General features: G+C 28.6%; 3 protein-coding genes across 4 annotated transcripts; 1 reads left to right on the top strand and 2 right to left on the bottom strand.

Annotated features, from left to right (window-relative positions):
* The first annotated feature begins 143 nt into the window (after positions 1-143).
* Positions 144-18257, top strand: LOC107447710 (queuosine 5'-phosphate N-glycosylase/hydrolase). 2 transcript variants are annotated; one of them, XM_016062707.4, is made up of 9 exons: positions 144-404; positions 1720-1806; positions 2655-2879; positions 5442-5591; positions 6717-6840; positions 6915-7029; positions 13799-13869; positions 16006-16073; positions 17893-18257. In XM_016062707.4, exons 1-9 carry the CDS (start codon positions 378-380, stop codon positions 18046-18048), a joined length of 1023 nt encoding a protein of 340 aa, XP_015918193.2. In that variant the 5' UTR covers positions 144-377; the 3' UTR covers positions 18049-18257. The 2 variants fall into 2 exon arrangements, with proteins under 2 accessions (XP_015918193.2, XP_042895509.2); XM_043039575.3 differs by lacking the exon at positions 2655-2879 and having other exon boundaries at positions 156-404.
* LOC147809607 (52 kDa repressor of the inhibitor of the protein kinase-like) lies at positions 9779-10419 on the bottom strand. Its single transcript, XM_087164399.1, has 2 exons — positions 10105-10419; positions 9779-9997 (listed from the first exon to the last, which is right to left on the bottom strand). The coding sequence occupies exons 1-2, from the start codon at positions 10277-10279 to the stop codon at positions 9816-9818; spliced, it is 357 nt and encodes a 118-aa protein (XP_087020525.1). The 5' UTR covers positions 10280-10419; the 3' UTR covers positions 9779-9815.
* Positions 18258-21160: 2903 nt separating the features above from the next.
* Positions 21161-22195, bottom strand: mRpS18B (mitochondrial ribosomal protein S18B). The gene has a single exon (XM_016062709.4). The coding sequence runs from the start codon at positions 21918-21920 to the stop codon at positions 21237-21239; it is 684 nt and encodes a 227-aa protein (XP_015918195.3). The 5' UTR covers positions 21921-22195; the 3' UTR covers positions 21161-21236.
* Between the last annotated feature and the right edge of the window lies 1 nt (position 22196).

The following is a 22196-nucleotide window of genomic DNA, read 5'->3' as shown; positions in this document are numbered from 1 at the left end:
TTAAAAATTGTTTAAAATTTACTTATTGGTAGAGGAGGGGTATTTTTAATTTTAAACGAAATGAAAAGGAAACTATTTTAAGAAATATTATCAATGCAAGCTATAACCTGAATAATTATAGAGTGAAGCATACGAAACCTATTGCGCATCCCTGCATATTTCTCAAGAAATTCGCTAAAATTGAAACTGCGTTGAAGAAGTTTGCTAATTGTTGCTTGTATCTTTAGTGGGGGATCCCCTTTAGTGTGACGTTAATAATAAATCGAAAAGAAAGTTCCGTTTTTATAGAAAGGAAAAATCTACATAAAAGGAATACCTTTTTAATGTGATAATTTTTTGTTTTAAATCAAAGAAAACTAAGAAATAAAAGCAAGATCATGTCCGGCAATGAGCAAAAGCCGATGGTATGAGAATAGTTAGCCTCTATGCCCGGTTTCAGAAAATTATAATTTAATATATAAAATAATTTAGAAAATAATAATAATAATTTAGATAAAAAAATATAAATTAAGAAACTGATAAATTTAGCCCAGTTATGCATTTTGAAAATAAAGAAATATATCATTTTCAGTTTATACTGCTTATTAAAATTACATAACTAAATAATATGTTTTTTTATGTAAAAAAAATATTTCAAAAATAAATTTTATGCAAATCATCATAATTGTAACCATGTATTGGAAACCTTAATTATTAAGCTTGCTATCAGATGGACCATGTCATAGTATTTTTGTGCGCGAAACATATATAAATAGCCAGCAAAAATAAAATTTCGAGAAAAATTAATTTGTTGTCTAAAATTAACTGTATTTAAAGTCCAAAGTTTTATAATGTTCCTAAATTATTATGCTTAGTATTTATATCATCCTAAAAGAAAATTAGAAAAGCCTCTTCTGGCTATATGCATGCCTCTAGGATAACAGCAATTTTACTTCTAAAACATCATTTTACTATGACTGAAGATTTTAAATGATCTTTCAGTATTTAACAATTCTTGTCATGCTTTTAGTGTTAAACACTGTGAAAAGCAAATTTTCTTTTTTAATAGTACTTTTAAAAAGTATTTTTTATTATTGGATTCCATTTTTTTAATAAATTCATAATCTATTAACTAGCACAACCATCATTTGAGGACATCTTTTTAAAACATGTTTGCTTTATAGTTTTCACTCAAAATACTCTATACTCTGTGGATCTAAGTGCTCTAAATAAGTGAATACAGTGCTAATTTGTAAAATAGAAAAAAATATTAAACAAAAAATTCCCCTATTTGTATTAGACGTATCTATTTGTATTTGACATTTTTAAAAACATTGCTAAGTTACAGAAAAAAAAGAAGAAGAAATGAATAAATAAAAGATAATAATTGTGTAGTTATAAATCATCTCTCTATAATAATTCTAATTTTCTTTTTGGAATGTGAAAATGAATGGTTTATGTTTAATGTTATAGAAAAAAAAATTTTTCTCCATTTATATTTGACATTTTTTAACAACATTGTTAAATTACAAGAAAAGAAGAAAAAATAGATAAATAAAAATAATAATTGTGTAGTTATACATCATCTCTCTATAATTATTACTAATTTTCTTTTTGGAATATGAAAATGAATGGAAATTTTTTCTTTTTTATGCATTATAACATTTAGCAATTAAAATACTTACACAAACTAACATTTTCACACAGTATCTAAAGGTAATTTATTTTTCTTTCTATTAGATGGTTAAAGAATCTGCAGAATTTATCTCACAAAATGCAAAACATGTTTCCATAAGTGACATTGGAGTAGAAAAAGCTGCAGAATCTGTAAGTGTTTTTAAGTTATTTATAAACTATTTCATTCATTAAATATTTTAATTTAATTCAACAGTTCAAATAATCAAAAATAAGTATTTTTGTACAAATTGCTGCCCTGTTTCTCCAATTCAACTTAGTTTAACCCTCAATTTGTTATTTAAATCATCCAATTTGAAAAAAAAAGTAGAAAAATTTGTATTTTAAAAAAAAAGAAGAGGAGAAAAAAAAAATTAAATCAGCCAAACTATGTTCATTTAGTTATGCATTTTTATTTTTTAACTCTCATTTTAATGATTATAATGGTTATATGTACAAGAATTGTTAAAAAGAAAAGAGTGATATATTATTTTAATAACAAAATCAATCTAGGGTTAAATGAGGTCCTTTAACTTAACCCCATCACAGAGTTCTAAACGACCTTTAACAGATTTTTTGAGAACTATAAATTTCTAGAACAAACAAACTTCAAAATCTCGTTTTTCTAAGATAAGTAATGTATTTTGTTTGCATTTTAACAATTTGAACAAGAAAATTTACTTTCTCTCAAGCACAATTTTTGTAAATGCTTTTGAAAATGTAAATTTCTGTATGAATTAATGGCAAGAAATGAACCTAAAAATTTAACACAAGGAGAGTTTAATGTTATAATTTTTCTTTGTAGTTCTTATATCAACTTTAGCCAATCTAGAAAATAAGTTTTTTTCTAAAGTTGATTCTTTTTGAGGAATTCTGATTTGAAGTAAAGAGTATTTATATTTCTTAAGATTAATTTATAAATTATATTTAAAAATCGGAATAAATTTTGTGAAAAAATTTACACTTATACTTTATTCCCTTTTCATTCGGAATGTCTTTAGATTCTGAAAGGATTCAAGGAAGAAAAGTTTTCTTTAAAAAGCTGGAAACTAAATGAACTAAATCCTCAAGACGCTAATCACCCCTCTACTATAGATTGGATATTCTTTGCTGATACTCTGAATTTTTCCTTCTGGTCTAAAAATGAACAATGTAAACTTACCTTTCATGGAAAAACTTACACTGGTTACTGGTTCTTATGTGCTGCCATGAATAGAGCTATTGAGGTTTTTATATCATTTAATTTTATTTTTATTCTTTTGATCTATTAGGTATATTTAGCATGTATGCAGAATTAATTTAATTGCTTTCTAGTTTCTAAATTAATTTATTAGATTTATTGTATATTCTTTTAGAGATTCATTACTTATTTCTTTACATTAATTACATTTCTAACTGTCCCACTTACAAAACTGAACTAGATCAGTTTATATTTAGCAATGCATATCTTGCCTGCATATTCGCTAATGGCAATTATGATTTGAGGCAACACAGGCAACCCTACCTTCTCCAGCATCCCTAGGTTAAATATATGTACACATTGGTTTATCTGAAAAAGGCTACGGTCTTTAATATGTTTGAAGATGGAGCGATATTAATTTTATACAAAAAGTGTTTTTAAGCAAAATATAATAAATCTCACAAATGGAGTCAGTTGCATTAAATTTTATGAATGTTACCTAGAAAAACTTCCAATGGCTTATTGTTATTATCCAACTGATTTTAAAAAATATTAATTCAAAATGTAGTTTTATTTTCCGTATTTTTATTAATTCCTCCCCCCCTTTTTCAGATTTTTTATTATTATTATTTTTCTTTTTCCCTTTTTTCATTGTTCTGTAATTTTTGCCATGTTTTCCCTGCATTTTGAACTTATGAGTTCTATTTACCTGCAGCTTATGCACTGTAAAATAAAACTTATTGTTTTTCTTAATTTTCTTAGTATTTTTTTCTTTTTATCCGTTTTGTATTTATTTATTATGCTATATATATATATATATATATATATATATATATATATATATATATATATATATATATCATAAACTTTATTTTCTATTTTACTTCTTTGCTGCAACTAGGCTGATGTCTAGGCTTGCTGAAAAACAACAACAAAAAAAAAACAATTGTAGGAAAAAATTTTAAATGTGATTTTTTTACTTCAATTTTAAAACACAATTTTTCCATTTATAGAAAATGAAATTGCTTAGAAATTATTATCAATTTAAATTGTTCATGTAATTACGATTCATTAAAATGTGTGGCTTTGCATTATGACATTTTCCTTTTCTAGAAACGAAGCGTTCAAAAAAATTTTTTTTTTGTTTCTTAAAAAATAGGTTTTAGATATACTTCTGCTTTGTGAACATAGCTCTGTAGATGAAATTCCTTACATCACAATTAAGAGAAAGCAGATGTAATAGATATTGAAAAAATTATGAAATATGCTCATATGAGGGGAGAGGGTTGAGATTATTTAAAAAATATTTGAACTGAGAAAAACTGAAAGAAAATTAAAAGAGACATTGTGAATTGTAGGATATTGTTCATTGCTTTGGCAACAAAATAAAAAATAATACCAATTAAAGGTCTCAACCTGTTATCGTGTGATCAGAGTAGGACAAAAAGTATAAAATTGAATGAAACACTATATTTAATTTTTTAATACAGAATTAAAACGTCATAGAAGTTTTGTATCATGTTTTTAAGTAATCACTGTTTCCCAAGAAAAATTTTGCTCCAATTTCATTGTAAATCCATTTGGGTTTTTAGTGATTATTGTTACAGAATTCTACATGGTTTTTTAATCAGAATTGTTTTGTTAGGATGTCATTACTGCAGTTGTTTTTCAAATCCTGAATTTGAAAAAAAATTGTTGACATTCACCTTTAATTTGCGCTGATTTAGTTGTAAGTTTCTATGATTATTTTATTGCTTTTTTGGTCTTGGATTGCTGCATAGTTTTTAAAATTCAAATATTTTTAATACAAAACTATTGTGACTCATGCATCTAGAATCACGCATGTAAATAATCACTTGTCCGTTGTCAGCCATATTAGTTTGATTTTACACCAATTTTATTGTAAGTTATTTGTATGTGGTTTTTCAGCAAATATTATTATAGGTTTCTATACGGGTTTTTGAATTACCAATATATTTAATGGGATATTATTAATTACAGCAGATGAATTTCAAGATGGTCATTTGAATAATAACATTTTGAAGCTCTTATTTGACTTGCGGCATTTTTGTCGTGCATTCATATGGTTCTTTTTATAATTTTTTTTTTTGGTTGTTATGCCAACAAATACCTACATAATTTTTAAACAAAACTATTACAACTCATGAATCTCGAATCATTCAAGTGAGTTATCACCTATCAATTTTCAATCACTTTAGATCGATTTTGCATCAACGTGATTTTTTAAATTCCTGTTTTTTTCCCTTCGCAATATCATTATAATACACAAAATTTGAAATTTAAATAATGCACAAAGAGAAGGAAAAAATTAGATTTCTCCATTGATTGTAGGAAACATAACGAAAATGTTTAAAAAAATATCATTCAAACTTGATTCTAGGACTGATTTTTTTCACCTAATTATTAAAATATCAAAGAAATGTCAGGTTGTAATTGAAAAGCTAAAAATAAAGTTGCCTCACAAAATTTATTGGTCTCGAATGGCGACCAGGTCAATGATATTCAACAGTTATGTTTTTGTAATGTTTCTATTTACATTGATTATCCTATTTGTATTTCTGGTGATTGATTTTTTTTTCTTTTGTAGGAGGGTTTTGATATTCTGTCTCCAAAGTTTTATTCTGTAGTGTCTATGGATACTCTGAAACATATCTTTAGATCGGATTCAGGAAAAGAAATACCCATGCTAGAAGAAAGGCACAAAGTTCTAATAGAAACAGGCAGATGTTTAATTGAAGTAAGTCAAAAACAAGTAATCAAATTACTACATGTAATTATTTATTTCTCTAAATCGTCCTATAAAAAATACTTACACCATCGTTAAAGTAAATCAGGCCCGTTAACATTAAGTTTGTTATCCTGAAGTCTTTATTATAAATTTATACATGAAATTTATCTTTTTCCCCCGAGTGAATATCATATTGTTTGGAAGAATTTTAGTTGTATGTCAATAGCTGGCAGCACCAATTTAGCCTTCCCTTATTCGACATAATTGAAAATGTGTGCAGATTTGATGCAAATTATTTTGATTTTATTAAAAACTATTGTGAGTATCATACCGAGTGAATATCATATCTAAACCGAGTGAATATCATATTGTATAGAAGAATTTTAGTTGTATATCAATAGCTGGCAGCACCAATTTAGCCTTCCCTTATTCGACATAATTGAAAATGTGTGCAGATTTGATGTAAATTATTTTGATTTTATTAAAAACTATAGTGAGTATCATACTGAGTGAATATCATATTAATTAGAAGAATTTTAGTTGTATGTCAATAGCTGGCAGCACCAATTTAGCTTTCCCTTATTCGACATAATTGGAAATGTGTGCAGATTTGATGTAAATTATTTTGATTTTAACAAAAACTATTGTGAGTATCATACCGAGTGAATATCATATCTAAACCGAGTGAATATCATATTGTTTAGAAGAATTTTAGTTGTATGTCAATAGCTGGCAGCACCAATTTAGCCTTCCCTTATTCGACATAATTGAAAATGTGTGCAGATTTGATGTAAATTATTTTGATTTTATTAAAAACTATAGTGAGTATTATACCGAGTGAATATCATATCTAAACCGAGTGAATATCATATTGTTTAAAAGAATTTGAGGTGTATGTCGATAGCTGGCAGCACCAATTTAGCCTTCCCTTATTCGACATAATTGTAAATGTGTGCAGATTTGGTGTAAATTATTTTGATTTTATTAAAAACCATTGTGCACATCATATTTCTTTTTATGGCATGAATATTGTGTTATACATATAATACCCCTTGCTTTTTTACAGAGCCTTTGTTTATGAATTTGATAAAAGAGATTTATCTTACTCGCAAAATAAATGTAATACTTTTTCAGAAATTCGGTGACTCTTTCAAAAACTGCGTTGAATTATGCAAAAATAATGCTATGAATCTTTTAAACTTAATAATAGAAAACTTTCCATCATACAAAGACGAAGCATTGTATGAAGGTAAATTAGGTAAGTTTTTCTAATTTACTTTTTTTTCTTGTTTTAAAAACTTTTTCATAATTTTCTAAAACAAAAATATCTAGTTTCTTTTTACAAGAGAGCACAGATTTTGATAGGAGATATTTGGGCTTGTTTTGAAGGACAAGGATTAGGATATTTTGAAGATATACATAATCTGGCTATATTTGCTGATTACAGGTTATTACATTGATTTATTATTTATATATCAACAAATATTTTTCATTTTTGCTTTGTTTTTTCTTTATTGAAAGGAATAGAATTTGTGGATTTCTTTTGTTTTATAGATTTTTTTTATAATATCTGTTTTATAATATTTGTTTTAAATTTAATAATTTCATTTTCATAATTCGATGTTATTTGATATCTAATTGAAAAATATTTTTTCTTGAACGTCTTTGGGACTTTTAGTGGAAACTATCAAGTTCAAAAAATATGAAGTTTTAAGACATTGTAAAGAGAACTTAAAATATGATAGTCACAGACATGTAATCTCAAAATCCCTAAATCATTTTCCAGAAACAAAAAACAATCTCTGTCATATTTTATAATTTTGTTAAATACTCTAAAGTTAGACATTAACAGAATTTGTGCATAGCAACACTTGTTTATCCGTAATGGCAGTTTGAAAATATATATATATATATATAAGCAGCTCTCTCATATGTTGTTTATTTGGTTAGTGAAACAAAAAATTTTATTAGCAAGCTATTTTTGCCCTGTTTTTTTTTTTTGTTGCTGCAAGTAATGCATAATAAATGTTTATTTATGCTATTGGGTTATTTATCTTCCGGAATTTTAAATCTTAAAAATGACATGAACAGTGTTTGTTATCCTGTCTCAATATAGTCATCTTAAACTTGGCAACAAGCATGATAATATATAAAGTTTCCTTTAAAAAAAATAAACATAAATTTACAAATATATTTAATTTTAAATAATCTTCAAATTATATAGGATGTATAATTTGGGAAAATAATAGAGACTTTGATAACAACTTTCACGGTATCTGAGCAAAACAGTATAAAGCAATACAAATTAAAAGAAGGGAAACAGAATTGTATGAAAAAACTTAAATAATGTAGAAGTGTAAGTGTTTAATTATTTTTAAAAACTACATCTTCAACTTTTTTCTTTTCTTTTTCAGTTTCCCAATGGCAACGAATTCATTAAATTACCCTTATATCTGTTGAATTTTTAAATATTGATATGAATCAGTTTATGAGAAACCTACCTTTCGCTCAGTGGCGTAGCTAGGTAACTAAGGGCCCTGGGGCAAATTAAAAAATGGGGCCCCACTGCTTTTTATCAAACTGATTAGGTTTTATCAAATAAAAATATGAAATATACAAATACTTTAAAAATGCTAAGCTACAAAAGCTCTTTTTTGTGCACTGCAGGGAGGTAATAAAAATATTAAACAATAACAACATAAATTACAATTAATACTTGGTGTAGGTTTGGCTAATAAAACGAAATAGAGAAGATTCAAGGGTTTATTATATAAAGGTTGGGCCTACCAACTGACTAAATAATAATTATATTTAAAAATTTTTCCTAGCTTTAGTTTTCGCAAAAGTATCAATGACTTCGTTTAAATCCAGGCTTGATGCGGTTTTGTTTTCAATTGCTATTAACGATAAATGTCGGAGTCGAGTTTGGCCCATATTATTTCTTAAATAATTTTTTATTATTTTTAATTTGCTAAATGACCTTTCAGCTGCTGCAGAAGTGACAGGAATTGTAAAGAATAATAACATTGCTGTAAATACTTCCGTTAGGTCGCATTCTAGCACTCCATATTTGCTCATTATTTCCTTACATAATTGGTGAACAGTTCATGCTTGAGTTAGTTGAGGTAAAACTAGGTGGTAAATATTAATAAATTGAAGTGAAAAACTGGGCCCTATTATATCTGAATATTTTTTTTTGGAACTCGTCACACTTTTGTACTAAAGTTGCTTTATCAACATGTAATAAATATGTTGGTGTTATAAAATCGAATATATGACAGACTGCACTCATACCAATAAAACGTGTATCTAATTGAGATATTACTGTGTCTAGTACATTATTGAAAATCTCAATTTTAAATATTTTTTCTCGTTTAGGAAATCGGTGATCAGCAGCTAATTCATCAAAATGTTTTTTAACTTTTCTTTGCCTTTTTTCTTGAAAATGGGTATCAATACCATATTTTCTTGCAGTTTCACTGGCTTTGCTCTTGAATAATTCGAAATCATTTCTATAAATTTGCAACTTTGCTTTGGTCTCTGCTAAAACTTTACTCGCCTCGCCCAAATTGATGACGCATTTTTGTAAAGTTTTGGATGCATAATTGATGTCGTTCAATACACTGTGCATGAATTCGCAAAGCAACACGAACTCGAAATTTAGCATTTTTGTTTTAATACTCTCTGCTTCACTACGCTCATCTTTATTAGGATTCTTTAGAACTATTTCTGATAATGCTTTGATAATATCAAAATAACGAAGTTTTATTGCAGATATCGTATTGACCCTACTGGACCATCTAGTCGGATTTAGTTTTTTTAGAGTGGTGTCCGATTCGCCAATGAATTTTGACAGTAGATCCCAACGTTTGATGCTGTTTCCGAAAAAGTTATACAAATCTTGCAACGTTGCGAAAAAAATCTGTATTTCCACACAACTGCTAACAGCATCATTTATCACCAAATTTAAATTATGAGTGGCACAATGTACGTACTCTGCGTTAGGCGGGATATCCTTAATATGTTTTTGTACACCATTATACACACCACTCATCACACTGGCGCCATGATAGCCTTGCCCCACACATTTTTTTAAATCAATATTTTTGTCGATGAATAATGTTGTCACTTGGTTGACTAAATCTACTGCGCCATGTTTGATGGCTGCATAAAAGCCTAGAAACACTTCTTTTACTTCTATATCTATTGGCTGTCCATTTTCCGATCTGGTTATTACTGCATATACCTCACAACAATGCTTAGCTGATCTACCTTCGATATATCCTGTGTCGTATTCATTATGATGGCAAAAAACGGTGACGCTCTAATTTGTTCTAGTAGATGGGTTTCGAGTTTGGTTTCCAAGCTCTCAATCATTTCATTTCGAATTGTTGCACTCAGATATCTTGTAGATCCTAAAAACATTAAAAAAAACACAATTTCAAAAAAGTCCTGATATTAAACAGTTAGTAATTATAAACAAAATAAAAAGATAAAAAAACTTAGAAATAATTATTATTACCTTTGGGCATATCCAAAACTTGCCGCAAAATGTAATCATATCGGGCGACAAGCTCTACAAAGGACAGAAAATTTCCGTGGTATCCTTTCTGACTTAAGTCTTCTTGATGTCCTCTCAAAGCCAAAGAACTCTTTGCTAGGGTAAGTATGATATCGAATAACCTTTGAAGAACCATTTTCCACAATGATGCTTATTTTCGAATTTCATTTTCAAGTTCCTTGTCGATAGTATTAGTATCGTTTTTTTCTCAAAATTCCTACACAGCACATGCTTCCGAATGGCCACTCGAACAACTGTGTTGTTTAATTCTTTCTGATAAATGCTTCCAATCTCGAATTCCCGTACACCAAACATTATTCCTTTGTGAAGCAAATAACCAGCAGGGTTGACAATAGGCAACGTCTAGTATTTAGTATTTTGGAATAACACAACCAAAAACAATTAACTGGCCCATATTTAGAACATGAAACGTAGTACGATTTTGAAAAACACCTATTGTTCTGGTTGATGTCTGTTGGTAAAGGTCCTGAAGGCTGTAAAGGCCCCATATCAAGAATTTGACGTTTTTCGTTATCACTTAATATCTTCTTCGTGAAGTTTCCCAACTCATAAGAAAATTTGTCGTACACATTTTCGAAAAATGTAGAGGTCTGTGGTTCCTCCAAATCCTCCGCTCTTATGTGTGTCATGCAAACATCATCCACGTTCACATGATCGGCGGCCTAGGTATCTTAAACTGCAATAATTGTCGAATCTTCTTCAGTAGGCTTCTCAAGCAACACTGCAGTTACCACATTATTTGAGTCACTATCAATAGAAATATTTTGACTAGATGTACTTGCAGAAGGCTGACTAAAAAACTTGTCAATTTTGGGCAATTTTTGTTTACTACCTTCTCTTTCTTGGCGTTGTTTGCGTTTAAATGCACCACTGGGTTTCTTCTTCTTATCCATAATTTTAGTTTTCTAATTTATTTAAACAATACAATATTAGATTGTGCTCGAGTAGGTAGGTACTCACTGTTCACTGACGACGTTAAAAGTAAAATAAAAGGAAAGAGAAACACAAAGCTACGCCACAAGTGTCGTTGGGGAATCCCCGGAAAACAATTATCGCCGTTAGTGTTACCACATTTAACGGTGGAGACTGTAATGGTTGGCAACTGTTAGGCGATCTTTTAAGACGCACTTGGCGCATTTTGTCATCCCGTCGGAGGGATGCGAGAGAGAGAAAGGTAGATGTATGTTTGATATAATCGGGAGAGGGTCTCCTTGGTCTTCTAAGAGCTGGAAGCTCTTACTGGAAAACAATGCCTATTTCTTTTGTTTTTAAATAAAGTTAAGTTTTATTGTTTTAAAAATCTGGTCTGCTTATTTATTGGAAAGGAAAGGCATTACAGAGACCATGAACGATCTCCTGCCCACGGACCTGAATTAATGTACCTACTGCAGGTGACTTGCCTTTTATCACGATATTTCGCGTTATACAATGAGCTGTAGCCGAAATCTATAGATTTGACACAATTTATTGACTTAACAGAGATCAATATGAGTGGTAAAATCAAATAAAATTGAACCACTATATTGACCAGTACAAAAAAGTTTATTGACAGTAGCTTACTTACTCCTGACGCAGCTTTAATTTTTTAACCGTTCTCGAAAAAAAAATCTTAATTCGAATTCACAATAAAACGCACATCGATGAATAAAACGCACATATCACTATCCGTCAAATTGACAACTCTGCCAACCTACAGAAAGAATTTAGGGGAATTCCCTAGACAGGGCCGGCTTATGCATGTTGCGGCCCCTAGGCAATGCTCGTCTCGGCCCCCCTCCCTCTACCGTCTTCTAACTTCCTAATATATTTTTTCGCTAACACAACACTTTATTCATAATTACGCTGCTTTTTACTACATAGGTGTATTATCACATTATTCAATAAAAATATTGAATCAAACGAAAAGAATATAAGTAATTAATATATGCATTTAAAAAAAATCATACAATAAGCTTAAATATTAACTCTTCTAACTTTTTTTGTTACAAAATCGTTCAAGATATCCTGAAAGTTAACCTTTTCTAATACATCCAGTACTGCCAACCTTATTTTTTTCATACTCTTTGGTAGCTTGGCCATAGAATATACTGACCTATGGTAGGTACCAGAACAGTAAGTGTGCATTCACAACGTAGAATTTTGCGCGTTTTTCAAGCGTGTTGTGTTAAAAAAGCTGCTCTTCCTGCATTGTCATCTGATTAGTCGGCGTTAAAATTACCGCGATAAAATTGCTTGCGATTATATTACTGCGTTATATATGAACTAACTACCATAATATTAATATCTAATTTGGAATGCGTTCGGAAATGTACTAAAATAGCATCGATGTAATGTACAGAGCAAGACAATCGTCATTGAAATTTCGAATTAAATTTTTACTGTTTAAGAAACATTGTCAATTTTTTTCTCTGTAGCACAGGGCCCCTGAACGAGGCGGGGCCCCTAGGCAGTTGCCTACAGTACCTAATGGATAAAACGGCCCTTGTCCCTAGGCATAACTTTTGAATTTCTCTCAACTGAGTTGTCATGATTAAAGTGGGGTTGCAACCTGTCATATTTATTTTGAAAATGGGAGAAATTTCCAAAAGTTCAGTTCGATTGAGATTTCTGGCAAGGATTCGAGGGCCCCCTGAGCTTGAGGGCCCCGGGGCACTGCCCCGCCTAGCCCCTTGGTAGCTACGCCACTGCTTTCGCTAGAGGAATGAAAAAAAAAAATTTGCATTTTTTTTTCATTCCTCTTCAATCTAATCAAACCTAACAAAGACAATCAAAGACCAAGTTTACTTTATATTTTGTAGGGCGATTTAATCTTTATACAACAAAATAACACTTTATACAACAATTTATAAACAAAATAATCTTTATACCCCTTCAATCTTTTTATAAAATTTTAAATGTGCTTTGTGAGTAATTATTATTTTTTGGCTTGAAATTTGACTTATTTCTCAACCTACTGCATAGATCTATATTTTTTAATCCCATTGATATTTCTAGACTTTTACTACGTTTTTTTTTTGATACCCTATATGTAAAATTTACATATACAATCAATGTTATTTCATGAAGCAAAGTCCCACTGTGAACTTGTTTTGTCCCGTAAGACAGAATTCCCAGTAGATCACTGAAGTCAAGCCTCACTGGCTGGCTGACGTCAGTGAGCGGCTGGGTGATCAGCTTGAAAAGGGATCTAGGGTCAGTGGTATTGGTCCTTGTTAAACTGTTCCACTGTGAATCGTTTGCCTTTGCACACGTTTTCCGGCAACCAAAGTGGGGGTATCATCCCCTATGCAGAGTATCAAAATTGTAATGGCATGTCTTTGGATTATTTTCAGCGATATTTCCCAGATCCTCGCCAATAGCTCATTGTGCAGCTCTAGTGCAATGTAAATAAAGTACTACATATAAAAATTTTTTTATTTGACAGCTTTCTTTAAAATCAGTTAAAAATTCAATTTGTTACATCTTGTTAAATGTGCAGTGTGTCAAATTAAGTGTGATTTGAAAATTAGCAGATGTGATTAATGAACTATGATTAATCACATCTGATTTATCAACTAAGATTACTTTAAGCTTTTCTCACATTTTGCATAATTTGTCTATTTGAAATATAATTGAAAGTGTTCTTATTTTTTAGAATTCCTCAAGTCTTGGCCCATATGAAAGTTTTAATTTATTCTGAAGATCTCTATCAGAAACTAGAGAAAGGTAACAATGTCTTTCGTTATATTTTGTGATGTTGAAATTCAGTTTTCATAGAAGTCATTGGAAATAAAGTATGTTTCAATTAACGGAATGGAAAATGGGGCACTAGCACAAACCTGATATTCAAAAGGGAATTTATTTTTAATCTTGAACCTCTGAGTGCTTTTTTCAGTTCCAACATATTTAAGCATTTTTAATTAAATATTATACTGTTATTTAAATTTATAATATTTAATTGTCACCTAAACAGAGTGACAACGTTTTTAGGTGACAGATTGAATAGCCACATAAATATGTTAAACAGTGATATAACGTTGCAAGCAGTAATCGTAAGACCGGCTGATGATATATTAAAATTTCAGAATATTTATTAAATTGAATGGAATTTTGGCTTCATAAAGACGCTCAGCATGGATTCATTTTATAAATAAAGATTACATTTCTAACTAATTATCGACAATATATACTAGAAGTGCTTAGTTAATTACGTGAAAGTAATTATTTAAAGTTCTCATTTGTTAGAAAACCTAGTCTACAATTAAAAAATACGATTAAGATCCCTTTAATTCTACTTAACTATTATTTTAGATGTTACATATATATATATATATGCTATAAAATAGTATATTTAATACCAAATAATATATTTAATAAAGTTTTTTATCTACAGAGATGATTGTGCTCCGGAAAAAATCCGGATTTCTGAATTTTTCACTGATTGCGATCTGGAAGTTTCCGGAAATCAATGGTCCAAAAGTTTCAAGAAATCATCGATCACATTAAAATATAAAAAATTAATTTAAAAATATTAGAACTAGAATTTATACTTGGAATGTTTCATTTGTAAATAATTTTTTTCCGGTAGAATAATAAATGTGATTAGAGATAAAGGTGAACTTATAAATAATTATTTATTTAAATTATGCTTCATATATTTTCATTAGAGTTTCATGTTTTGAAAATATCAATGATTTAAATTTATAAAGTCATAAATTTTTTAAAAGGCGTCATTAATGATTTTACTCAAGAAAGTTTCAGGACTTTTGAGTTGGGCTCACAATCACCCCTGTGTCTATTAAATTAGATATTTATTAAGGGTAGTTTAAATGCTTAAAAGTTAAGAAGTGAAAAACAAGGGCATTAGGTAGGTAAAAAGGGATATTTGTACTTTAAAATGCCACGATACACACCTGATAGTCGTATCATTGAAGATTAATTAAATTAAAATTAATTAATTTAAAATAAATTAATTAATTTTAAATTAAAATAAAATGTAGAACAAAATGGTTTACTTATAAAACAACACCTTCTATCCAGAACTTCTATTGAACTCTGTTCTATTTCAAATTTTACCATCACTTTTCATCTCATTCATAATTTGAAGAAACAAAATAACTTCAAGGAATGATCTTTTTATATGTGCTGTTGTTGAACGTCATAGTTGATTTTTTCTTAGATTTATTTCACAAAAAGAATTACACATCTAGAGGCTGTATAATAGTTTCCTGAATAACCTTAATTTTGAATTCTTAATCGGAAAAGTTGAAGGGAAAATTTTCATACTTTAGTTCCACCTTATTGCACAGTCCCCCAAATTAAGTCACTAAATTAGATAAAATTGACTAAATTGGACCAAAGAAGAAACTAAGAAAATAAAATTATAGTGAACTCAAAGTTTTGAGCATAATGAATAAAATAAAGTTGAGATGTCTTTTTTTCTTTTTTGTGAACTTTTTTGTTTCTGCTTTTCTTGCTTTCTTAAACGCTTTTTTTTTCCTGGTACCAATCGCATAATTTTTTCCAGCAATAATGCATAACAATAGATTTCTTTAAAAAATATTTCATATTTTCAACTCAAACACCCCTTTATAATATGTATTACTTTATTTATTAGATGTCATAACTGTATGATTTAGAATTTATTACAAAAACTAAAAGTTTTGCAACATTTGCTTGAATAATTGCAAACAGCTCAGACCTCAATCTAAAGAATTTTCATCATAGAAAATTTTTCAACTGGAGCTATTCAATTTTGTTACAAAGAGACTCTATTGTTTATATTACAAACTGAATTCTACATATAAAGTACAGTGCATTTTATTTATAACGTGATTATTAAGATAACTCAAACTTCAATAGGAATAGAAATGAAAAATGGAGATAGTGAGGAAGTTGAAATCAGAGGCTGCACTATTTGGGCTGTTGAGGTAATATTTTCTTTTTCAAAGGAATTTCCAATTAATGTTGATATATTTGAGTTTTTGTCAATAAATTTCATTGTACATACTTTTAACATTGCTACAGCAAAACGGTTTTTATTTCTCGTATGCAGTTATGCATAGCAGTTATTATTGTTTTTGAAAGTTGTGAATATGGATACATAAAATATTAATTAGATTTATTTTTCTCTACTTCTATTTTTTTTTCTTCTGCTCAATTTTTTTTTTTTTTTTTGAAAAGAAAGTTACAGAAAAAAATCGGCTTTCTAGATCCATAATAAATGCTGTTTTTTTATAATTTAATATTAAATCAGTTATTCTTGTGTAATAAAAATACCATATTATCTTAAAATATTAGAGGCTAAGTCTATGCATAATATTTTGCAACTAAACAAAATTATGTTTTGTGCACATTGTCTTCTTTAATAAAATCAACTTTCTTAATGGAAAAATTTATTTTAATTTCCATTTTTTATAGTATATAAATAAATTTAAATTTTGTAATTTTTAAATAAATAGTTGAACTAGTTTGATCAACAGTTTGTTGATCAAAGCTGAATATTTTGTGTCTTTATTTTTCAAATAAAAATGTTAAAAAAACAACTTATTGTTTTTAATGCCGAGTTTTTTAGGAATTTCAGGAATAAATAATTGCAATATATGCGAACCTGGGATAACTCAGGGTAATTAGAAAAGCAGTTGAGGAACCCCTGCCCTCACCACCTTCGATTATTGGTTAAATTTTTGATTTGGGTTTTCTTGATTTTTTTTTTTCGCATTTGTTTTCTACCTTTCTAAAAAATCGTGAGAAATGAAAGTTTCGCTTTATTAGATAAAGAAATGTAGCACTTGATAATTTATGAAACTTTTATTCATTTTTCCTCAAAATATTAAAGTAATAAAGTTATGTGAGTTTTGGTTTTAAATAAGTGATTTAAAACTACACATTTCTCAGTTTTTTTATTTTTTAAAATTTAATTTTATTACACTTTAATTTGATGAAAATCTGTTTGGATTACTCTAAAATATTCTTTTAACATTAATTGCACAAAAACAATGATAATAAGCTATGCATTTTTCCTCAAAATATTAAAGTAATAAAGTTATGTGACTTGTGGTTTTGAGTAAATGATTTAAAACTACTCATTTGTTAGTTTCTTTATTTTTTAAAATTTAATTTTATTACACTTTAATTTAATGATAATCTGTTTGAATGACTCTAAAAAATTCTTTTAACGTTAACTGCACAAAAACAATGATACTAAACAATGCATTTTTCCTCAAAATATTAAAGTAATTAAATTATGTAACTTGCGGTTTTGAGTAAATGATTTAAAATTACTCATTTGTCAGTTTTTTTTTAAATTTAATTTTATTACACTTTAATTTGATGAAAATCTATTTGGATGACTTTAAAAAATTCTTTTAACTTTAATTGCACGAAAACAATGATACTTATCGAAAATCTAAAAACAGACCTTTCAAAACCTGCAGAATTGTGTTGAGATAATTTTGTTTGAAAACATTTATATATATAGAAAATTTAAAATACTGCCCATTTTATATCTGAATTTCTGATTAGATGGCAGGCTTTTAATTTACGTATACTGACTAGAGTTAAATTTCACTATTGTTTTTTTTTTTTTTTTTGTTGCTAAAATTAAGTAAAGAGGATTAAAAGCATATTTAGAATTTTCGTTGGTCTCCTCCACACTTTCGATGGGTGAGTTCGGTTAAGCAGAAAAAGCCATTTGAAACAATTATTTCCATTCAAAATTAAAAACAAAATTATTATTTTATTTTTCAGCTTATCCTTCAGAGAATAAAAAAGTTGGAAGTTGAAGGAAAAGATATTCTCTTCAATTCTATATTGATTGATCACTACTTGTGGGAACACAGACGGAAACATGCTGAAGAAATGAGTTCAACTCCATTTCACAGAGTTCGATGCATCTATTACTGACTGTATTATAATTAAAGATTGTACCAAAAATTTCAGTTGATGAGCACACATATATTTTGAATCACGTAATGAAAAAATTATTATTCTCCAAAAAAAGATATTTGATATTTTTATACCTTAATTTTTTGTTTAATTAAATTTGTTTACAACTATACAGTTTCATTAAATTTACATTGTATAAAATAAAATAAAATGAATGATTATAAATACCTGAATGTCTCTTCATTGTGCTTGTTTCGTACTATAATTTTAATTAATTTCTGCTAAGTTTAAGATAGGGCGCACCTAAATCTATGTACGTCACTGCTCTTATGCAGCTAAAAATTGTATTTGAGTTGAAAACAAAGCTGTTTTCATCTAAAACTTTAGAATTGCAAATAAATTACTGCAATATCTCGAAGTAATGAAATAGGTTGAACTAAATTAGCCGATTTTAGCTGATTTCGTTATGTAGCGAAAAGTAGTTACCTAAATGCTAATATCTCATAACACTCGCAACAATGTATGCATTTCAAAAATTTTTTGCTGATTCAAAAGATCATTAGTTTTATTGTGCTACAATTCTTTTTTTAAAAAAATAGTTTTCACGTATCAGTTCTTAATAGTTGAAATGCACCTCTCACTGGAAAATTTATTACAAAAATTTTTGTTTCAGGAAATTTAAATATTGATTGAGTAAAAACAAAGCGTGTTTTAAAATTTTTTGGGTTAAAATAATTTAAGCAACATTTGAAACTGTTTAGAAAGTCTAAGTTTGAGAAAAAAAATAAAATTCATTTTTGGAAGGAGATGGATCCTGCCATATATTTTATTGATAATAATTAAACTAAGGACTAACAAAACTAATTTAAGTTTCTTACAACAAATTCTAAAATAAACTATGTCAACTACAAAGTAAGTGCTTATTAAAGATTGTTTAAAATTTCTTATAAATTTTGTAAATTAAGTTACTAAGCAAAATTAATAACGCTTTATTAATATTTCCAAACATTTGACGACATTTCATCCTTACAAGGGGCCCCTAATTCAAGTGCCCCCTTGGGACGCAAACTATCAGTCCGACCCTGACTATACACTATTTGAAGTCATTTTTATGCATATTTGTTATGTTCTAAAACGTGTTAATTTATATTCTGAAAGATATATTTTCACCTTTAGAAAGATATATTAAAGACTTTTTCAGTTAGCGAAATAGCAAAGTTAAATAACCTTATAGTCAAACTATCTTGTTCAATACCAAAGCAATCCACTTATCAGACGTGGATAAGAATTGACATTTTCCTTTTTACATAAACTCCAACTCTTTTTGATTTGAACTTGAAATAGTTAAGAAACTGTATTAAGTTTTTATTTCTATTATAAGTATATATAAGTCTATTTAGTTTTTATTTCTCTGATAAACTATAAAAATAGTATACTATTTGAATAGCTTTGCCCCTGTGGCAGAATTTTTTCGGGCTTTCTGCAACAAACTTCCCTATCTCTAATATACATTTTGCCTTAAGATACTTTTAATTATAACAATTACTAATTTAAAATAACAGAAATGTTGTGTTTACAGAAGAAATTATAGTTTAAAAAATTTTAATTGCAAAAATGTTTCTTTTAATTCTAATAAAATAGGCGATATTCTCACATTTTAAAAGCGGAAAAATGCACTAATTATTTCCTCATCACGCGAATAGGACTCCTTGAAAAAGAGATACTCGAATAAGTGTATGTAAAATATGGTGCTCTTAAAAGAAAAAAATAATGAAAGAAAGATCATCATTTCTAGAGCAAACTATCTTTTAAACTTTCGCGATTTCTGATTTTTTTAAATTTTATATTATTAATTTGAAATTCTAGTTGAAGCCAGTCATTACCGATTTTTAAAAAAATCTCAAATGTGAATAGAAAAATCATGTTTATTTCTTTCTTCTCTGATGCACAAAGACATTGATGAAAAAAATTCTGCACAAAAAAAAAATCGCAAAGTTACGCAGAAAGAAAAACCAAAATTTTTCCCTTCCCAAATTAAAAATCTTGATGCAAAAACTGTGTAACATTCTGCGACAATGCCGCCGTGATTCTGCCACGGGGTCCATAAGAATACCAAAAATGATGCTAAAATAATTACTAAGATAAGTTTTGGCAACTTCTGAGAAATGACTGGAGAGAAACTAAAAAAACAATTTCAGAAAGGACCAACTCGAAGGGATAGAACTTGTAGGCATACCAGGACCAAACTCAACATATTTTTTTTGTAACTTTTACAAGTTTAAACATCATTTGACACTATGGCAATTGTAGGCACCAACCAATGAATGGTTGTCTGAATGTGAACAATAACAAGCTTTCTAAAACTGGAAGAAATTTAGAAAACTTCCAGTGTAATCCTCTGTACATTTTGCTTATGAGGCAATGCGTGGACAGGCTTAAAATTTTAGAAGTTTTATAATTGTGATTTGAATTTTTGCATACTTTTACCATTCATAAGAGTTTTCTGTAATTTATAAATTCTAACAGGTCGTGAGCTTAAAGCAAATTTAAGAAAGTTAATATTACAACATAAATTAAGTGTAAGGTTTTAAATTTTATCTCTTATTTGGGTAAAATAGAACCATTTGTTATTTTTTTTGGTATACATCATGATAAGCTTGCAGTCTCCCAAATTGGTTTGCTGTCTGTTTCATTGAAAGCTAAATTGAAAAAATCTGTTAAATTGAGCACACAACTTTTATAATAATGTTGGACGACACATTTTTTCAAGCTTAGGCGAAAAAATCAATTAGAAGCCAGATCACCCGGAAATCTTGTGTCGAATTTTAACACCCAGCGCCATCTGTGCTTATCTTTACAAGATCAACCATCCGTACAGAGATATCTCAAAGTTCACTCTAAGTGGTGAATTTTTTCGAATTTTTCTTACTAGCAATTGCTCGCTTTACTCAAAAACTTGGGGATTAATTTAAAGCAGTCACTTATCCAGAAAATTTCTCTTGAAAATTTAACAACATAATTAAAAAGAAGATATATATCAAATAATAAAATGTCTGGATATGTGACAATGTTTTTCATTTCTTACATTAAGAGTATATAATGAAAAGAATATAAAATAATTCACCACAACTACAGTATTTATCTTTTTATTAAGAAACAACATTTTTATTGCAAACTGTGCAGTAGATTCTCTACATTGTAATTCCTTATTCCTTCCAATTAGGATAATATTCTTTATAATCATATTCTCTAAATGGAACTTCATGAGTCAAAAGACCATAGAACTTAGCTTTCACCACAGCCACTTCTAACTGCAAAAGTCTTTTTTGGCAAATATGAGTTTTACGAGAATCTATTATCTCACCAGTTTGTGGGTGGATAAATTGTTTCAAAAGATCGACGTTGGTGTAATCAAGAACAAGATATTCATCTCTACATATGGGGCATGGGTTGCCAGTTGCTAAAACACCGCCCCTTATACAAGTTTTACGCGTTTTTCTGGGAGTAAATGGGCCTTTGAAATTTCGACGATACTTAACCCAAACAGGCTCATCTCCGTATGTTTCTTTGTAGGCAGAACTTTTTAAGTATCGAATACTAGTCTCTGGCGAAATTTTTTTTGTTCTGTCCTTCACTGGATCAACTGCAGGCTTCTTATCATCAGACTCTTCCACAGGTTCTGATTCGGAAAAATTTGCAGATGTTGTTGTAAAGTATCTTTCAGAATATTTAGAGTGTTGTAGAAGCTCGTATGTTAAAGTTTTTTGATGTGCATAGCTATTTGATAACAGGGGCTGGCAATAATATGTATGGGAAAGTCTTGCTAAGTTACGAACACTTTCAATATTTCGTAATAAAGAATTGGTTCGGTTTAAAAGTGTTTTAAACATTTTGAAAGTAAAAATATGCACTTAAAACTTTACAAAAGTTTGTTTATTTATCAATCGAACTCTGCGATAGAGCAATGTCAACTGCCAATTTCTGTCCAATTTCAGACTAAATAATTCTCATAAATTAAAACTTTCTTCAATATATCTCAAAATGAGAATCCTGAGTGATTTTTAATAAATTTTTATATCATATGTTAGCAATTTAAATTCATAATTTTCCATTATTAATCTGCAAAATGCCCCGGAAGTCATCTCATATAAAAATATTTCCTTTAC

This window comes from Parasteatoda tepidariorum, chromosome 5 (assembly GCF_982258835.1).
Source record: "Parasteatoda tepidariorum strain Cologne lab strain chromosome 5, Ptep-v5.0, whole genome shotgun sequence".
NCBI lineage: Eukaryota > Metazoa > Arthropoda > Arachnida > Araneae > Theridiidae > Parasteatoda > Parasteatoda tepidariorum.
This window is presented reverse-complemented; position numbering and strand designations above follow the sequence as displayed.